Source organism: Pavona decussata, unplaced genomic scaffold, assembly GCF_977016875.1.
Source record: "Pavona decussata unplaced genomic scaffold, jaPavDecu1.1 SCAFFOLD_127, whole genome shotgun sequence".
Taxonomy (NCBI): domain Eukaryota; kingdom Metazoa; phylum Cnidaria; class Anthozoa; order Scleractinia; family Agariciidae; genus Pavona; species Pavona decussata.
This window is the reverse complement of record NW_028145541.1, coordinates 1,234,222-1,253,824: the sequence shown is the minus strand read 5'-3', so window position 1 is coordinate 1,253,824 and position 19,603 is coordinate 1,234,222. Positions and strand designations below refer to the sequence as shown.

Below are 19,603 nucleotides of genomic sequence, written 5' to 3'. Positions count from 1 at the left end.
ATGAATTTTAAAATTGATCATATTTTAGTGTTCCCAATTTAAATGATAAAATTTTTAAAACCCCAGTGAAAATTGAATATTAATCTTGTTCCCATATCTCATTGACGGCCTCAGATCACTGATAATTTTTAGTAAACTGGGCCTTGAACTTGAATTTTGCCTTCTTTTCAAGTGCTTCTTAAAAAAAAAAAGATTATACAACGAATACAATCGTACCATAGTCTTTTTTAAACCCTTTAGTGAAGTGTTCGAAAGTACTATACTAAAACAGGACCCACAGAACCACAAAATAGGTGGTGGTCTCTGCCTACACTCCCGCTTCCTCAACCTCAAAAGATGGTGACTTTATTGTATAGCCACCCCTCTATCCAGCATTAAAAAATGATTCAACCCTCACTTTTCTCGTTTATCTAGCAATGCTGACTCTTACTATCTGAATATTTCTGTGTCAACTCAAATTTTAAAGCCAATAATGTTGATGAGATAGGTCGTGTCTTCGATAACCCCCCCCCCCCCCCCACCTCAGACAAGGTGGGACCTCTTTATCTATGGTGATCATTTTCTTGATTCTCATAACCGGTATGCTTGATAAAACAGTGAACATTGTAGAGAGAACTTTGATGCTGATCAAAGTTGATGCTTAAGGGTTAAAAAAGGGGTTTTTCTTTCCAAAGTTGTTTTAAGAAGAACTTCAAGAAATTGGCCCTGGAGTTTATATTCAATTACAGCATAACCAGACTGATAAAACTTAGTTCAAATCACCGTACTTTTTTTGGATTAATTTAAATCACCTATACTTGTTCGTATTACAACAGGGTCTTAATTTTAGAGGATTTAATTTTACTTTAATTTTAGAGAAAAAAACTTTAAACAAACGCCCAGAAAGAAACTCGAGATACAACGAAAAAAAATTGTCATCACTATCAACAACAAAAATTAACCCTACAAACTGTAAATAAAAATAAGTGAAATAAATACACGGCTAAAAGTCATAACTGCATGTGTAGAAGCTATTTTTTTAAAGTTAAAAATAATGTTCTTTACCATAATTTCCAAATAGTGTATACTTTCATTACTTTTTGTTTAATGTAAGTTTAAATAGAAGTGCTCCTTGTATGAAAATATTTGATAAATTCTCGTGTTTTGTATAAGAATGATTGCATCCAGTTTGAAAAATGCACTGCATTTGCGAACGAAAATGACAAAATTTTATGTTTTTTCCCTCAACAATATATAATTTTTTCCTTTAAAATATTTGGACACCAAAGTCCTGAAATCATGTTCTTAGCGGGGTTGAGTGCATGAATCCTTGGGTGATAATGAAACTTTGCACGATGACAGATTGGCTAAAGCATGTGCACGTTAAAAGAGCCCATCCCTCAACAAGGGCGTGGTCGAAACACGCGTTTCAGGGCACGGTTCAAACACGTGTTTTAGGCCGTGATCTTTTAAACACGTGCTGCTGTGCACAGCGTACTGAGTTCTTCCACCAGAGTCTCGTGACGGAATGCTACCCGGATATCCGGGACATTGGTACAATGTACATCATTGCCTGCAGCTCCTTCTTTCTTGTAATTGTTACCAATCCAATGGCGTTTAACCTGCCAAAACAGCCATAAATCTTAGGGCGATTTTAAATAGGCCATTTCCGAGTAGCTCTGAACCTCGTTATGAAAGCGAGGCTAAGTATAAAGCTTTTCATGTGAAAGTTACGTTTGTTTGCATATGAATGAAAACTAATTTTCATCATAAATGTGAGCCATTTCATTTCTTCAAGCGATTAGAGGAAAACCACAATATGCCAAATGTGACTTGGCTTGCTGGCGTTTTCAGCGCTTCTAGCCTGTTGCAAGTTTTTCCGCACTAGGTATTGATTATATGCTTTCCCATGTTTGGCATCGACTGCTTGTTGTTGTTGTTGTTTTTTGTTTTTGTTTTTTTTTTTTTTTTCAAAAATTGAGTCAGTGGATAAATCCTAAAGTGTAACCATTCAAATGAAAGCTAATGAGCAGTACTTTCCTGTGGTGTTGTTTGTTATGCTATACCAGGTGGTTCTAGCATTTGAGTCTTTGGATGAAAGCGTGGAGTGTGACCATTCAAATGAAAGCTACTGAGCAATACTTTCCTATGGTGCTGTTTATTTTGCTGTACAAGGTGGTTCTAACAACTGAGTCTGTGGATGAAATCCTGGAGTGTGACCATTACATAATTCACTATTCATAATTCATTACTACATAATGAACTACAACTTCTAAAACTCTTATAAATTTTTTTTACTGTAAGTTTTACCTTATCCTCAAAGCCGCTCATCACAACACTGTTTCTCGCCAGCTCAGACATGTCGCAGTGACTGAGTTTCCACACCTGTGCTGCAATGCTGTATTCCTCCATCAATGGCTCCTGTTAACATGGAATTTCTTTTGTTTACTCACCCAGTAGCCTTAGACATTGCTAACGTTCTATTGCATGGATTAGGGGTTTTTTCTTAATTTAAGGAAAAATGTTTTACGATTCGGGATAACAACATCGTCTGCTGGGAATTAAGTTTAACGATCTTCATTTCAGCATTGGAACATTAAAGGGACTATGTTGAAGGGAAGACGACGAGGGACACGCGTTTATGAGAAGCACTTGAAAATCGTTGGCCCAACTTTTTCAAATACCGTCAGAGAGTTCAGGAAGCTGTTTTCATCTGTTTGAATCGCGTTCACCTTCGCAAAGGTAGCTGGATTTTTTATTTACGAACGTCCTTTTCTTTAGTAATTAAAGAAGCCGTTTGTTGCGATATTTTTTTTAAGAATTTTGTAATGGCGGAAAAGTAAAAATCCCGCGACGAGTTCTATGCAAATTAGTCTCCACCGGACTCTACTGCGCATGTGCCCAAGCTGACAAAGCCCTTTTCATTTTGCCAGCTTGTAGTACTTGTCAAGTTTCATTATGCCATGATTACGCTAAGTCGAACGCAATAATAGAAAGCTTAAGCAACGACGACGGCGACGACAACGACAACGCCACAAAACAATAGGTTTAATGAGCAAAAACAATCGCTCTGCACGTGCGTTTTACATTTTGGTACATTTCTTTGCCGTCCTCTGCAAAACAGCAACGTGAATTGACCAAATTCTAGGTTTTTTGGAGAACGTGAGCACACGACGGTAAATTTTTCATTTTCTTTCTTAACTTGAACGGTGCTCCTACCAATTTGGTTCCTGGATAGTTCGCCGTTTGTCTATAAGTTGAGCGAGTTGAAATAGTCGCGAAGTATCACAAATGAAATAAAGTTATATTTTCAGGTGACGTTTTCGTTGCCGTTGCCGTCGTCGCTGCTTAAGGTCCCTAATATTTCTTAAAGTAAAACTTACCTTAGTAAAGTGGAACATGAGTGGATCATCTGTGGACAGCGAAACTACCAGACCACGTGCCAGGAAATCTGGAAGAGGGTTCCTTTGGTAGTTAAGGAACAAGGAGTTGTTGCTAAGGGGTGACATGGCGATGCCAATTTGGGCCAAGAAGTACAGGTACTGCAGGGCTGGGACCTGTTAATCAAAGAATTGCCAAACTGTTTAAAATTTACAGCTTACAGTAGAACCTACATGTAGTCTCAGTTTTAAGACAGTCTGACTGGTCCCAAAACTATTCAACTGGAAGGAACTTTATGCACACTGTTGTTCGCGTTTTTAGTCTGGGCCCAGTTGTTCAAAGCCCGGTTAAGCTAATCCTGGGTTAACATAAACTTTGATTCAAGTTTAATGACTAATGAATAAAGATCCTTCCAAAAGATTTTTATCCTTTCGTTTTGACTTAGATTTTTCTTTACAATTAGGTTAAAATTAGCTCTTGAAAACATTTAAAATAAGCGAGGTGAAAACGTCGGTTAATTTTTAATCGGGGATTAGCGTTAATCGGCTTTCGAACAAACGGGCCCTGGTAAATAAATGATAGATGAATTTTTCATATATTTTGCATATTCTGAGTGGATATTTTACCAACCTTTCTAAGAAGAAGACCGTGGGAAATGTTCTCAGCCAACATAAAGGCAGAGACCAAATGATGAGCGGGACCAGCCTCGCCACAGTGCGGCCGCAGTACAAATGTGTTGAAACCACGTTCCCTGTTATTAAATAAAACATACCATACTGTTAAGACTTAGGGGTGTTCTTCTTGTGCAGGCGCAGAGGTGTGTAGAGATTTTGTGAGTAGAAACATTCTTCTGGCCAATCAAAAGCGGGGAATTCAAATGCTTCTGGAACTGGTAAGAGTAATTGCCCAGGGGCTCTACCGTTCTTACAGTAAACTTTCGCCACAAAAATCCCCTCCACCTGACTAACTGCTCCTGGATCTCCGATGGTACACTTTTCGTCTACTGGAAAAACTCGTACGTAATCATAGTTGTACTCAAACTAGAATTTAAAGGTCACTTATATTACTCTGAACATAGGGTTAGGGTTAGTGACAATAATATCTGCCACAGCTCTGGTCAGTCTTGGGTCTTATTAAAAACACTCAATTTGGATTGCAAACTGAAAAGAGAACATTTCAAAATACAATTAATAACAAAAATCAGTGACAACAAGCAAGAACGTTTCAATCGCATCATGATGGCCACTTCACAGTTATTTAAAACATGAAAAGGAACTCCTGTTGCCTTTAAAATGTCCTTGTATAATTTTGCTGACTTTTTTTAAATAAATGTAGTTAAATGCAATCTAACAGAGTTAACAACAAAGAGTGCAGTATTGCTCTGTGACCAGCGGTGTCTCTGGGTGCATGCGCCAGGAGTCCATGTGTTCACAGAATACACAACGTTCTTGCTGCCCAGGCCTAGCCAGCGTTTTCGTGGTCGTTTTTTTTTTGGCGCCACGAAGCTTTTGTTTTTCCCCTTCCCCCCCCCCCCCCCCCCCCTCTGTCTTTTCCACTGTTTTATCAGTGTGATGAGTGCCTGTCTTCCCTCGAGGATTTTTCTTACCAGGATTTGCCAGGCATGGGGGTGGTCTCAAACTAGCACCTGGGTGCCGATAATGGAAGTTCCTGGATATCTCAGGTACCCAACTGCCACTTAGCGATGCGGTTGTTAATTTTTATTAATGCAAACTGACCTTCTTAAATGATTGAGGACTGCCATGTTTGAGTACAAATAATACAGGTAATAAGCATAAGGAGGATTTTCATTGTTGGTCCAGTCAGCAGGCAGTGGGCTCCGAGGAGAAAATAAGTGGCTTTCAGCTTTGCTTTCATCATCTACACTGTCAAAGCCAGCAACCTGTCAACAAGGGAACAGGTTAGTAACAGGCTAAACAGGTGAGACAAACACGTTAGCAACAGGTTATCAAAGCAACATAAACAGGAAAATAATGACAACCTGTCAACAACAGAACAGATAAGTAACAGGCTAAACAGGTAAGACAAACACGTTAGCAAAAGGTTATCAAAGCAACACAAACAGGAAAATAATGACAACCTGTCAACAACAGAACAGGTTAGTAACAGGCTAAACAGGTAAGACAAACACGTTAGCAAAAAGTTATCAAAGCAACACAAACAGGAAAATAACAGGCTGGCCAACTATTACAAACAAGTTAACACCAGTTTTTTTAGACAACAAAATCGGTTTAGTGACAGGTTAGTAACAGGCCATGTACATGTTAGCCACGAAGCATTAACAGGTTAGAAACAGGTCACTAATGTCAGCAATCCTGACATTAGAACATATGCATTTAAACAAGCTTTTAGCTCATTAGACATTGCATGGACAACTAAATGACTGACCGACTGACTGACTGACTGACTGACTGACTGACTGACTAACTGTCTGACTGTCTGACTGACTGACTGACTGACTGACTGACTGACTGACTGACTGACTGACTGACTGACTGACTGACTGGCTGACTGACTGACTGACTGACTGACTGACTAACTCACTGACTCACTGACTGACTGACTGACTGATTGAGTGATTGATTGATCCTGCAGACAAGTGATCAACAAATTTAAAATGATTTCATGAAAAAAGTGTTAAATATAAAGACTGATACTATACCAGTGTAAGAAACTTGTGAAGGTCTGGATGGGACTGTGGATTGACTGTAACTTCAAACAATGGCATGAAAATATTCTCCAGCATCTCCTGGAAATTCTTCACAAGATTCTTGGATCGATAGACATCACTGCACAAAATACAAAACAGAACCAAAGTGAATGGGTTATAAATTACTCAGCGGGTGGTTTACAGTACAATGCTGATGGGAAAAGAATGATTTCAACAATTCAAGGAAGCAAACTCACAGAAGGATATCGCATAACTGTCCACACACACACACTACTATCATCAGCTCAACTCTTTTGTGTCCAGAAATGCACCTAGCCCTGATTTTGGGTACTTCGTATAAAACAGCCCTTTTGGTCGTTCATGTTTGACAGAATTATGTGTGTTTTAGTGAGAATTAAGATTAGGGGACATCTTGTGATGTCTATCATACAGTTCATAACTCTCACTAGCATGCATTTCTGGACATATCTTGCTCAATTTGGACTCTGGTCTATTCTGAAGTGAGCTGCAACTGGTAAAGGCAATGAAAAGCATAGCACAGGGCGGTCATAAGCAGCCAGCAGTCACCTTGTTAAGGCCAGCAGTTACAATGAAGGTGACAGCTACTTAGACTTTAAAAAATGATAAAGCAAATGGAAAGTTTTTCTTGGTCATGACTTTCTCCATAGCTTGGCGCACAATGAGAGCACAATGGATACTTCCTGCTTGCCTTCACTTTTCAAACTAAAAACTCCAGATTGCATTATCCCCTCCTCTCTTTGTACTAAGGAAACTCTGAATTCTGAACTAATACTCACAACAGCCGAGGAATCTGAATAAGCCAGCGTACATTATCAGAATACACATCATTGCTGACCGCCCAGGATGCTAACTGGTCCCATTCGTTCTTAGATCGGCCATAAATGGATAATCTGGGCTCTGCCATCTGATACTTGCTCTCCTCCAAGTCTGCCATGACCTCTTTCAAAATCTCTGCAAAGTACTCGCCATTGATGTGGTTGTCTGTCTTGAGAAAGATCTCTCTTAACCGGCTTTCACCTGAGAAAAAAGAGACACACATGTGTCATACTGTGGTGCAAGGGCTTTTTAGTTTTGTTTGTCTATTTTCTGTTCTGTTACTTTATTATTGTCACGCCATAATTAGCTACATTTATAGTTTTCTTGTCATGTTGTAATTAGCTATACAGTAAACACCCACATTTAAGAACCTACTTTTGTCAAGGTTGGCCTGAATAAGTCTTCATATATTTATTGTAAGGTTCTTATATAACAGGGCTGGGTTGTTCAAAGAGCGGATAACTTTATCCAGTGTATAAGTTGCTATCAAGCGAATAAAATGTACTCCAGACAAAGCTTTTGGCAAGTTTTTCAAACAATCACATACTTAAATAAGACAGACGCTTTTACTTTATGCACAAATTATAGGGCTAAAGGGAAATTCTTGCACACATTTTATCTGCAGCATAGCGACCTATCCAGTGGATAAAATTATCCGCTCTTTTGAACAACTGGGGCCAGGTGTCTAAAATGACGAACTTCTTAATCCACTTGTTCTTTTGTGCGAGTATTTACTGTATTTTATCATTCTTGTATTTATATCACACCCACTAGTGGGTTCTGTACTGTAGATGGATGAAGTTTCATCCAAAACATGTTTACTGTAAAAAAGTTGTAACCTCCGTAACAAGTGCAAGATAAATAATCACTTTGTCTTTGGGGTAGAACTGATCAATCACCCTAAAAACTACAGTGAACTCTTGTCTTGCGGACACTCCGCTTATACGGACAGCAGTTAAATCCCCGGCAAAAAAGAATTGCAGACATTTGACTGAAATAAATTCCAGCTATTACGGACTCTCGCTACTAAGGGACGTGGTCCCGAGGGTGTCCGCAACAAAGGGAGTTGACTCTACCAGGAGGTGATGCACATTCTGCTGAACCATCTGTTGTTAATGAATACCATTTGGGAAAGAAAGAAGAATAGCCAATGCTACCAATAGGAGCAGGGCTGTCAATAAGCTTAGGAGAAGCTGGATCCAAAAGGAACCAAACCAGTAAAAAACAAAAGTGGTGGTGTTTCAGTCAATTTTTGAGCTCTCTGTAGTCAGCTATCTTCACTGTAATTACCAGCCATAACAGCCAGCTTGCAGCTACTACAAAGAGTACACGGTAAGACTTTGCTGCATGCGACAAGCTTACGACAGCCCTACACCACGAATTGTTTCATGTAAATCAAACCTACAACTCGTTTACAACTGTCGTGTACGTCACAAAAAATGCTGTATGACAATCGCAGGTATAGGCAATGTGGAGTGACAAGAGTTTGCATTACGCAAGAGGGCACACTCCAGAAATCGCATGTGACAGTTGTAAGCAAAAGTTGTACCATCTAAATCAGCCTTTATAAAGTATTATTTGTGTGTGGCAAGGACCATGAATGACTATCTGCTTGCCAATTAGGACATCTGCCTGCCTACAAGAGATGTTTGCCAGGTGGTTTAACTGTACAGTAAGCAAGGAAATGGATGTACACTTTTTACTATGTTGACTCCATTCCATTCTTACTCCTTGCCTCTTCCTTGGTAGATCCAAGTTTTACTCAAAGCCTTACCTATTGGATTGTATTTGGTGTTGAACTTGTCAAAGCGATGGAAAGTGTTCCTGTCCTAGAGAAAAAGAAGCACAACATTAATTACAGTTGAATCTCCCTTTGGGACCACCTCTCATAAGCAACCACCTCTCATTAGTGACCACTTTTCCAAAATACCAAAAGTTTTCAAGTCAAATCACTATAGATGGAACCTCTTGTAGGTGACCACCTCTCGTAAGCAACCACCGCTCTAAGAGGTGATTGTTTAAAATTTTCAATTGTTTTTAACTTCCCGTAGGCGACCACTTGACGCACAATCTGCACAATCTGTTTCTCTCACGGGCAGAAATTGCAAAATGTGTCGCTGTAACATATTGGCCCACATCATTGCAGCAGACGCCGTATTGAAATCTCACAGCCGGAGCTACCGGAAGTATCTCCCGAAACAGCTTAGCATTGAAACAATAATTATTGATAACATACACATGCACTATTATAGTGTACGCTGAAATAAACTTTAATCAGGTTAAATCCCTTGTAGGAAAGTAACTTTCTTATCTTGTAAATAGCACGCTATGTATGCATGACCGGTGATGACTATCTCAACCTTGTATTAGTCAACAGAAAAATTGTGGCGATAAAAAATGACAACTGGATTATGTAACAAACAAACAAACGCGAAAGTTGTAGATGTTTTAAGCTTGAAATTTAACATTGCAAAAATGTCATTTACTATTTGCTCCTAAATAGGGCAGTCTAGAGAAAAGTTATTACTTTGGTTTTCGATAAGCACTGGCAAAAGGGTTTGGTCTCCTCAATTACCATATGTAAATTACCCGAAATTTAGACCCCTGTGGTATGACCTCTGGTAAGCGACCACCTCCCGTAAGCGGCTATGTATGCATGACCGGTGATGACTATCTCAACCTTGTATTAGTCAACAGAAAAATTGTGGCGATAAAAAATGACAACTGGATTATGTAACAAACAAACAAACGCGAAAGTTGTAGATGTTTTAAGCTTGAAATTTAACATTGCAAAAATGTCATTTACTATTTGCTCCTAAATAGGGCAGTCTAGAGAAAAGTTATTACTTTGGTTTTCGATAAGCACTGGCAAAAGGGTTTGGTCTCCTCAATTACCATATGTAAATTACCCGAAATTTAGACCCCTGTGGTATGACCTCTGGTAAGCGACCACCTCCCGTAAGCGGCCACATATCCTTGACATTATGGGTGGTCGCTTACGGGAGGTTCGACTGTATTACTAAGCATTGCACTAAACGATGAACAAACAGCAGCATTTTAGCAAAAAGAAACATTTGGGCATCAAAATGGGAATAAAAAATCACTAAGGATGGTTGTCCAGCTTCTAATTAGCCCATTATGGTTATTCTGGACAGCCATGTGCTCATTTTTATTTAATTCCTAATTTTGTAACATAATTCTTTAATTGGGGTACAAATAAAGTTGTTGTTGTTGTTGTTGTTGTCCCTCCCTCACATAACCCTATGGACTGTTTGTGCTAGCTGTTTTATAGTTGTAGCCTAATCTTTTGCAATCTGGTAATTTTTTTTTTTTGGCATAATTGAACCCAATCCCATATTGAAAGCAACATAATAATTATTTCCCTTAAGAGTGAGTCCTCCATCCCCACACCCCCCCCCCCCCCCAAAAAAAAGGCACCCTTCCAAAAATAATAAAATTAAGCACGCAACTTTTGTCTTTTTCCCTGGATAAAGCCAGAAAGAAGATGCATTGCATGATTTTTTTCAAGACTTACCGCATGAACATCAAGAGTGTCAACACTAAGATCATATGGTGTTAAATTCAACATTGCAAAAACCTACAAGTGAAAGGAAAGGATTACAAGCTGCCAGTAAAGGCTTAAAATGAAAGTGAATAAAAAAAATTATATGAAATTCATACATTTGAGCTGCTGAGGAAAGAATGGATAAGTGAATGATCATCACAGTTATATACGCAGCTTAAGCAGCTGCGAAAAGAAAACCTGAAATTTTTTTTTTGGTTTGAATGGGATTTGAACCCATGATCTCTGTGATTCCGGTGCAGTGGGTTTGAACCCCATTCAAGCCAATTTTTTTTTCAGGCTTTCTTTTTACAACTGCTTAAATCACTTAATAATATTCAAAGGCTTAAAGTATTGATGGTCACTTGGCATTCTAATTGTAACTGTATCAGATGACTGATCTAAGGCTGGTCTTTTACTGTAGAGAAGAAATTTCACTAAAACACTCTGTCTGTACCTGTGGTTTCAGCAGATACCAGTGAACTGTTAAGAAACTCAGCCAAATCCTGCACTGGACTAGAACCCCTACAGAGTGGGGGAGGGGGAGTAGTACTTTTAAACATGCTGGGTATCCTGCGATGGAGTAGCATTCCATCCATGGCGAATAGTTAATACTCCTTGTGTTTTCATTTCCTGTCATGGACTAGCATCACATCCAGGGAGAGTAGTAATACTCCTTGTCACTTCATATTGGTTATCCAATGATGGACTAGCATCCCATCCAGTGGGACTAGCAGTATAGCAATAATTTTTATTAAAAACTCTCACTCACTCCAGGCTACAGAATCTGGAATAAAGCTCTGAGTGACACTATGACCCTTATACCACTTTATCTAACCCAGTTGTTACAAAATGGATGAAAGTTCCCTCTTTCAATAATTATTTACCTCACGTAAAGTGATCTCCCTTCCTTCGTGGATCATGACAAAATCATCAGCCTTGCACTTCATTTTCTTCTTTATAAAACGTAACAAATGTTTCTGATTCATACAAGAGGCTGCATGAACGTGAGTATCCACCTGTTAATAAAAAATGCCAGAATATGCATTAGGTTGATGCTTACTGATTGAGGAGGATGGTGCGATGGTTAGCATACTGGGATCAGAACACAAGTTCTTTACAGCTATGATATGCACCACAATAATAAAATAATAATGAAAGATTTTGGGCAAGAGAGGCGTATGTGAATTTTTGCTTTAAAATCGAAATTGCTCCAAATAAGCCTTATTTTTGCACGGAGAGTGGTTATCATATGAGATATTTAGTTGCATAATTTAATTTTTTATCAAAATGCTGAATAAACAAGAAATAGCTTACTGTTTTTTCTAGAAAAATTATGCAAGCGACCTACACAAATTAAAGGAGATACCAATGCTTGACTAGTTTCTTTTGTAAGTCAAGCGAAGCATTGGCAGTTGTGAACAAAAGAAAGCAGTCAAGGGTCTATCATCATCATCATCATCATCATTTATCTATTTGCCTTACTAAAAAAACAAGAAGAAATGATAGAAGTTACAATAATGGTGAGGAGACCTTAAGAAACCACCAGGGCCCAGTTGCTCGAAGCAACCTATAGGTTTTAATACCTCTTAAGGTGGCCGAACACAGTTTGCGCACGTTTTACAGATTCTGCTAGTGATGATATTAAGCGCGCGCTAGGGTTGTGGTAAGCAAATACTATCCATCCCTCGATTTTATACCAAATGGATCACAAAAGTGAGTTTTGCTCTTAAAATAACTCAGTTTCTTGTTTGTGAATCCTTCTTCATTTATCACCGGACAAAGAAAGTGAGTTTACGAAGAGCTAAACCTTTTTGCAAGCTTTTTCAAAACCTAATTGAAAGCCACGCATGTGCATTTGACCAAAAAATTGTGACTGGTTGTTTTAATGGAAACGAACTGTTTTCTAAGGAACCGCTCGTTAGAATTTCGTGAAATTTGACAAAACAGTAGTTCTCTAAAAGCGTAATTCGCCTACAAACAAAAAACAAAATCTAACAGAGGGTGTCTTCAAAAAACATTAAAGTGCAAAACCAACATTTACAGGAGATCCCTCTGTTAAAATTACGTGAAAGCAGCGTCATTATGTCAGTATTTTGTGACTTTATCTGGATACAAAAAATGGAAAAAATCTAACGAGTGCATTTTCTTGAAATTAAAGAAAACCATTCTTTGTGAGCGGTTAATAGTTTGCTGCGTTGCCATGGCAACGGCACCTTACTCAACAAGAAGTATCAAAATTTATTCCTTCTTAGGTAATCTTGCACCATGTAAATTTCGGGTACTCAGAAGTATGTAGTTTTCAAATAACGTTTACTAAAACCTGTATACTGGAAAACTGTGTTCGGCTACCTTAACCAATGGTTAGCGCTAACCATGCTTCAAGCAACTCAGCCCAGGCTTATAACAATCGCCACCTCAGTTTTCTTTAATAAATAGAAAATATGGTGCTGCATAAGTGCGGCTTGATCAATTCATGATTTTATAGATTAAAAACTCCAACATTTTTATTGATATTGGGAGAGAGTTCCAGATTTTGGGACCTTGGTAAAGGACTGTAAATTGCTTAAGATTTGTTTGACAAGAATGCGATCGATACAGGGTTGTCGCTAAGCGCCGGCTGCCGGCAAAATTCGCCGGCTGGGAAAGAGGTCATCGCCGGCTGAATTTTGGGTGGCAAACACTCGGTCAAAAGGGCAATGAACAGTTCTTTAGTTACCCACAAGCAATTGTTCGATTTAGAATAATATATTTTAAGTGAAAAGGTTGAATAAACTCTTGACTACCTTGAGTATCGATGCCATAAAGTAATTGAAATAAAGTCTTGTTTTGAGGACTTGTTTACCGTGTCCTCTTTCCGTTTTCTGTGTCCTCCATCTTGTCAACACGAAGCTTGGTAGCCCCTGCATTCAAGGCATTGCGAAAAATTGGGAACGAGTTTGTTACCAGGTATTTGTGTCAGATCGAAGAAAGAAGAAGTCTTTCTCTGTAGCATGACAGAGAAAAAAACATGAAGGAACTTCTTCGTAATGTTTTAATACAGCTTTTAATTGGTTAAATTTTATTGCTTATAACATGTTTATGCTCATGAATAGCAAGAAGAACTGGGCAAACGGAGGAACAACTGAACAAACCAGAAACGTAAACGGTCCGCCGAGTGCTCGCCGGCGAAAACGAACGAACGAGAAACCGAGTGAACGAACCCGCGAAACTGGATAAACAGCTGAACGACTGAGTGGACAGCTCTTTTGTTTGCAGTTCTAAGCGTTTATAAGAATCGATTTTCTGATAAACTAGTGCAAACTTAAAAGCACTTATCTTTTCGGAGCGAGTGGGAAGCGATGTAGCTTTCGTTCTCATTACTTTAATGTTAAGTAAATATTGAAAATCGTGCGCACGTATTTTCACTTTTAATGTTAGAGTATACACGGCATTCATGAAAAACGGGTTTTAGTTAGGTTTTGAATTTTGTTTAGGAGAGTTAGGTTATTTCTAATTTTTATACTCCTGATGGATTTTACTGTGTTTAAAAAACGAACTATTCTTCTAGTGAGCTCACCAAAAAGAGAATTAAGAAAACAGCATAGATTGACGAACTGTAGTAAAACAAAACACTGTTTGCTCAGAAGGTCTGTCATTCTCCTTAGGGGCACAGTGAACAGACCTGGTAGAGAGTTCAAGGAACGCCAAACAACGAAAACCACACGAAGGAAATATGGAAACGTCAAAGCGAGGGAGAAAATTTTGAATAAATTCAGGGTGAATCTCTGTACCACACGTTTCAAACTGCGGCACCACAACTGACCTTCTCTTTAATGGTTGTTTCTTTTTGCATAAAAGAGCCCCTAGATTTCACCAGAGTGCACCAAATTGAATTAAAATTTTCAAAATTTCCTGTGGAGGCCCCCCATACTTAATGGGAGGGGGCGACCCCCTCCCATACCTACCCCTCCGTCGGCTATGCCGACGACAGAAGGCACTTCACGCTTTCTTTAGCCGGCTCAATTTCTCAGCTAACCGGCAGACAAATTTCTTAGCTACAACCCTGTCGATAGCGGTTGGCTGTTCTGGTGCCATAATTATGCACTTGGCTACTTGTAAAAAACAAATTCAAAAACATTGGAGGTAATAATTGATTTTGATAATAAAACAAATTTGGTATCTCCATATCTCCTTTGTGCAGGAAAACAAGGGAGAATAAGCTGGTTAAAAAATTTCAAACCAAAAACAAATTTAAGCCACAGCATAGTAGTCTAACCTTTTTAATGTAGCTGATAATGATATTAATAAAATCAAATTAATAATATTTTAACTTTTATTATTTAACAAAATTATCCAAGCGGTCGAAATGTCTGCATAGAATTTTAAGTCAATTGATATGGCTTCATATGAGAAATAAAACTTGTTTATCACACCTTTCTGACATTGTAGAAGTCTCTGTGTGCAACCTCCTTCATGGCTGCTAGCTCTCTGTTCTCATTCAACAACAAATGGAGATTATAGCGAGAATCTAGGTACTTCAGACGTCGGTAGGCAAATGATTTTCTAAAATTCAAACAGCCAGGATTAATAATAATAATAATAATAATAATAATAATAATAATAATAACAATAATTCTGATAATGATGAGAAATCATAAGGGAGCAGGGATGGCGCAGCGGTGAGAGCACTCGCCTTCCACCAATGTGGCCTGGGTTCGATTCCCGGACTCGGCGTCAAATTTGGGTTGAATTTATTGTTGGTTCTCATCCTTGCTCCGAGGATTTTTCTCCGGGTTGTCCAATTTTCCTCCCTCCACAAAAAAATAGCACTCCCAGATTCCAATTCAACCTGGAAACAGTGGATGAAAGAGCCACCCTGTGGAAGCCACTGAAATTTCCTTTTTTATAATTATATTGATGATGGAATATTACATGAGTTGTCTCATGATTCTTGGGAAAAAGTGAAGTCAGGAAGCATTATGAAAATTAGGCCAATGTGGATAACACTTTCCCAGTTGAGAAAGCCCTGAAAAAAAAAATTGGCCTAAGAGGGGGGGGGGGGGGGAGGGATGGGCTAATCTGGTGTCCATTACAAAGTTCTTTCCACTACAGAAGGTTTGGTTTGCATTCTCAAAATACTGCAAATTTGCATCAGGTTTCAAACATGTTTAAAACCCCTGCAACATCACAGTGATAAATTGTGCTGAAATGACCTAGTGGCAATTTCAAACTGACAACTTGAGTGCAACATAAATTGCACAAAATCACATGTGTTAATGGGTCATTACATTGCTTCTGGGACAAAATACTCACACAGGTCCATGGGTTGAAAGAGCCAGAAGAATGTTTTGATCTTCAAAATATTCCTGTAAGTTAGGACAAGGGTGTTGAACTGGTTCAGCCTTGTCACTGACAACAGCTTCACCATCAGTGCTTTTTTTGCAAGCTGTGATCTGAATTACACCATCAATCATTTCGAAAAGGTAACCACAATCACCAGGCACTTCAATGTCATATGGAGACTTTACCGAGAAAGGTTGAAAGCAAGATTCTGAGGGTAAAATAGGTGGAAATGTGTTAAAACACAATGTGACATGACATATTTTAAACTGTCAAAATTCCCACATGCTGATTGGTTCAGAGCTATTGTCTATAATAGTACAACCAATAAAAATGACATCAGGTATAACACACACTTTCTCAACAGAAAATAAAGCCAAATCCACTCTTACTTTTTCCGTGTCATTGTAAAAAGAAACAGTAGTTTTCTATGGTCTGTACTCTTACAGAACTTAACATGATGCCGTAAAATGGAGTGGGGGGGGGGGGGGGAGTGGTGGTGGTGAGGGATGCACTGTTGGTACCATGAAGCCCTCACCCTGTACCAGACCACATTTAGTGACCCAATTCTATACATCCCAAATCCCTACTTCACCATAGACTTGAATCTTAATTTTTATTCCCAGGGAACCATTCCAGACTAAATTTCTCTCAATGATATCCCATTCTAGGTCAAAACCCTCTGAATTCTGTACCCAGACTGAACCAGACTAAACTGCTTTAAAAAAACCCTTCATGGACCAAAAAGAAGTACCCCCCCCCCCCCCCCATCCCCAAGTCCTGGCATAGAAGCTCTTTGCTAGATTAAGAGGATTTGCTTGCCATGGGAGTAACTCTACCTCTCTTCCCCATCTCTCTTGGACCTGTCATAGAAGTTCTTGGATTTGGTTGCTATGGGATTACCCCTAACTCACCCCCACCCTCTTGAACATGGCATAGAAACTCTCGGCTTGATTGAAGGAATTTCTTGCCATGAATGAGAGCCCCTAGGTGTCTCAAGCACCCATCCTTCACATTGTGATACAAACAAACTGATACATAAACTAACCAAATTCTTCCTCGCTTGCATGTCTCTTCACTGAAAAACGGGCATCTACATCATAATCCTCATGAACAGTCTTCAGTTTGCGAGCAGTTGTTGGACAAAAGTTTTGCAAGGACAACGCCATGTACTTTGCTCTTATAAATAAAGCTTCCACTAAGAGCTTTGCTGCTTGTTGAAGTTCATCTATCGATACCTTAAATGCAAATATGATAATCATACAGTAAGCATCACCAGAGTAATAGGACCATTTCGATAAAATAATAATGACAGTATACCTGGACCTCTTGGCTCACGATCTTTAAACAAATACAGTTCTTCCAGTAACTTATTTCTGATCAGTAATTAATCATAACTACAATTAAATATTTAAAATCTGATTCAAGGCAGTTGCCTGAGAAAATTTTAAAGGAAACCTGCCCCATAAGGCCAAAAGCCGAGAAATTAGGAGCCCAACATGTGAAGTGTTAGGTGCTGCTGCAAAAAATTTAGGAGCCCAGGCCCCAGTTGTTCAAAGGCCGGATAACTTTATCCGCTGGATAAGGCACTATACAGGGTCTAAAATATACTTCACGTAAAACGTTGTCCAAGGTTCTCATACACTCCCAAACTCAACTGTGGTTAGAGTGTGCATATTCGCTTGTACAAGGGGAAATACTGAAATCTTTGCACAGATTGAAACTGACGGATAGCGACTTATCCACTGGATAAAGTTATCCGGCCTTTGAACAACTGGACACTGAGCATTTTCTTGAGCACCCTAGGATACTGGGCTCCAGCCTTGTGATTGATTATAAGCAGCCTGGGCATGAGTAACGTACACTCTGATAGAGCACTTTCACTTACACAATATTTATATCAAGAAGAAATCTAATTATTTTGTTAGTTATATGATGAGTAACATGTTTAACATACCCCACTAATATCCCCACCAGAAATAGAAAGTCTCTGATAGAAAGGGCAGTGCTCTTGTTCCTTCTGATCTGCCGGATCTTCTTTCTCTTTCTTCACAACTTCCTCAATTTCGGTGAAGTCATCTGGAGTTAGGCTCTCCATCATCTTTGAGTGTTGTCTTTCCAGCGCGATTTCTTCATTCTTCAGCGCGATCTGTTCTATTGGATGGCGAGGGATTTCAAAAGGATGACACCACAACCCTTCTTTCTTGTGTGAGTCTCTGGACACCACGGCTTCGTCGTTGAGAACTTCCAAAGTTTCTTGCAAAGTCTGGAAGACATCGTGTTTTGTATGGGCAATGACCTGCCCCACAACAGAGGCAAACTTTGAGGGCTCGCTGAAAACTCGCTGGCGCCTGGCTGAATCTGGAGATAAAAGCCGTTCTTCAGAACCAGATGCTTCTGGAGTTTCATTGAGATTTGCTTGAATATCTATCGACAGATTTCGAGGTCTTTGGACCGGTCTTCCACCGTCGGCCATTTTGCAGCGACGAAAGCCCCAATTTGAACAAAACTGTGATTGGTTAAAATTTTGACACAGGTTCTTACGAGTGTTTTGATTGGCTTACTGTGAAAGTAATGGACGACTCACAAGAACGCAGTAAACAAGACATGAAAGAGCTTATCCGAAGCTTAAGTCATAACCAAACACTTCGTTTACTGAAATTATACAATTTTCATTACAACTGCATGAGTGAAAATAAATAAATCTGAAGAGCGTGCAGCCTGCCGTTTGTTTTCGTGCAGTGTATTATCTTCGGTTCACTGGAGAACTCGCCAAAATGGCCCTCCCTCGGGATTTCAAATTGCCACAAAAATTATCAATTTTCGCTGTGATAAAAGTGAGTGTCGTGATAATCTTAATCCAGATCACATGTGTCTTTATAACATACCATGTAAAGCTGGATGAATTTTATTACTAAGAAGCTCATTGAAGTTGGATCGCACGCAGTTTTGAAAAGAATAAACAAAATTCGCTGAACGAATCGAATACAAACTATAAAGCAATCAAGCGGTCGATGTTATACAGCTTAATACACAGCTTATTTTAATAAATTTCACATGGAAAAGCGAAGGCTTCAAGTGAGAAATAATTAGATCGAAAATGACCCATGCCAAGTGTTAGCTCACAAAATCGAAATTTTGATTTGTAATATTTATTCTTTTGAAATCAATTTGAATGTACTTATCGAAATCAGAGGATATAACATAAATTTAAATCTTCATTTCTGAATTCTTTACGATCAGCCAGCGTTGATAACAGCGAAATATGTCCGACTAGATTTAACAGAGCCTTTTTGAAATTTTTTGCTGGATATTTTTACCTGAATCACGTCCTTTTGGTCAAAATCATTTCGGGTAAAAAGTGCACCCACCGTTCAACAAGCTGAATTAGTATTTACCTTCATGATCAAGACTATCTCCTTCTTCGGCAAATGTTGCCATTTTCCACAAGATCAAACGACGGAAATATGTGGCAATATATGTCTGTATTTCTTCGAAGCCGTCACTCTTGTGTCGCCGTCGATTGCTAGCGAATTAAATAATAATCTGATCGGATGTCACCTCGATTGCATGTTTGTTGTTCAATGACCGGAAGTCACGCGAAAGAATTCCACATCCGCTGACTGAAATTCTATGAAAAATGGTTCAGCTCTTTATATTTAATTGAAAAATTAAAAAAAACGGGGGAACCCTAGCAGAAAAATAGCTGGTTTTAGCCCTATAGCCTGAAACGTGTTTAATATACCAAAAAGCTAAGCCCCTGCTTCTACTTTCAGTAGTTAGGAAGACGTGACATTGCTGTAGTTCACTGATCCGTATCGTTATTATCTGCT

The 19,603-nt window shown here is 38.9% G+C and overlaps 1 protein-coding gene across 2 annotated transcripts; it reads right to left on the bottom strand.

Annotated features, from left to right (window-relative positions):
- Positions 1–1,223: 1,223 nt before the first annotated feature.
- Positions 1,224–19,325, bottom strand: LOC146469102 (AMP deaminase 2-like). Of its 2 annotated transcripts, XM_085123755.1 has the most exons (15): positions 19,169–19,325; positions 17,728–18,131; positions 16,819–17,008; positions 15,744–15,981; positions 14,864–14,993; positions 11,336–11,467; positions 10,422–10,484; positions 8,661–8,715; positions 6,847–7,087; positions 6,041–6,167; positions 5,097–5,260; positions 3,991–4,111; positions 3,363–3,536; positions 2,290–2,400; positions 1,224–1,601 (listed from the first exon to the last, which is right to left on the bottom strand). In XM_085123755.1, the coding sequence occupies exons 1-15, from the start codon at positions 19,209–19,211 to the stop codon at positions 1,449–1,451; spliced, it is 2,346 nt and encodes a 781-aa protein (XP_084979881.1). In that variant the 5' UTR covers positions 19,212–19,325; the 3' UTR covers positions 1,224–1,448. The 2 variants fall into 2 exon arrangements, with proteins under 2 accessions (XP_084979881.1, XP_084979880.1); XM_085123754.1 differs by lacking the exon at positions 19,169–19,325 and having other exon boundaries at positions 17,728–18,329.
- Between the last annotated feature and the right edge of the window lie 278 nt (positions 19,326–19,603).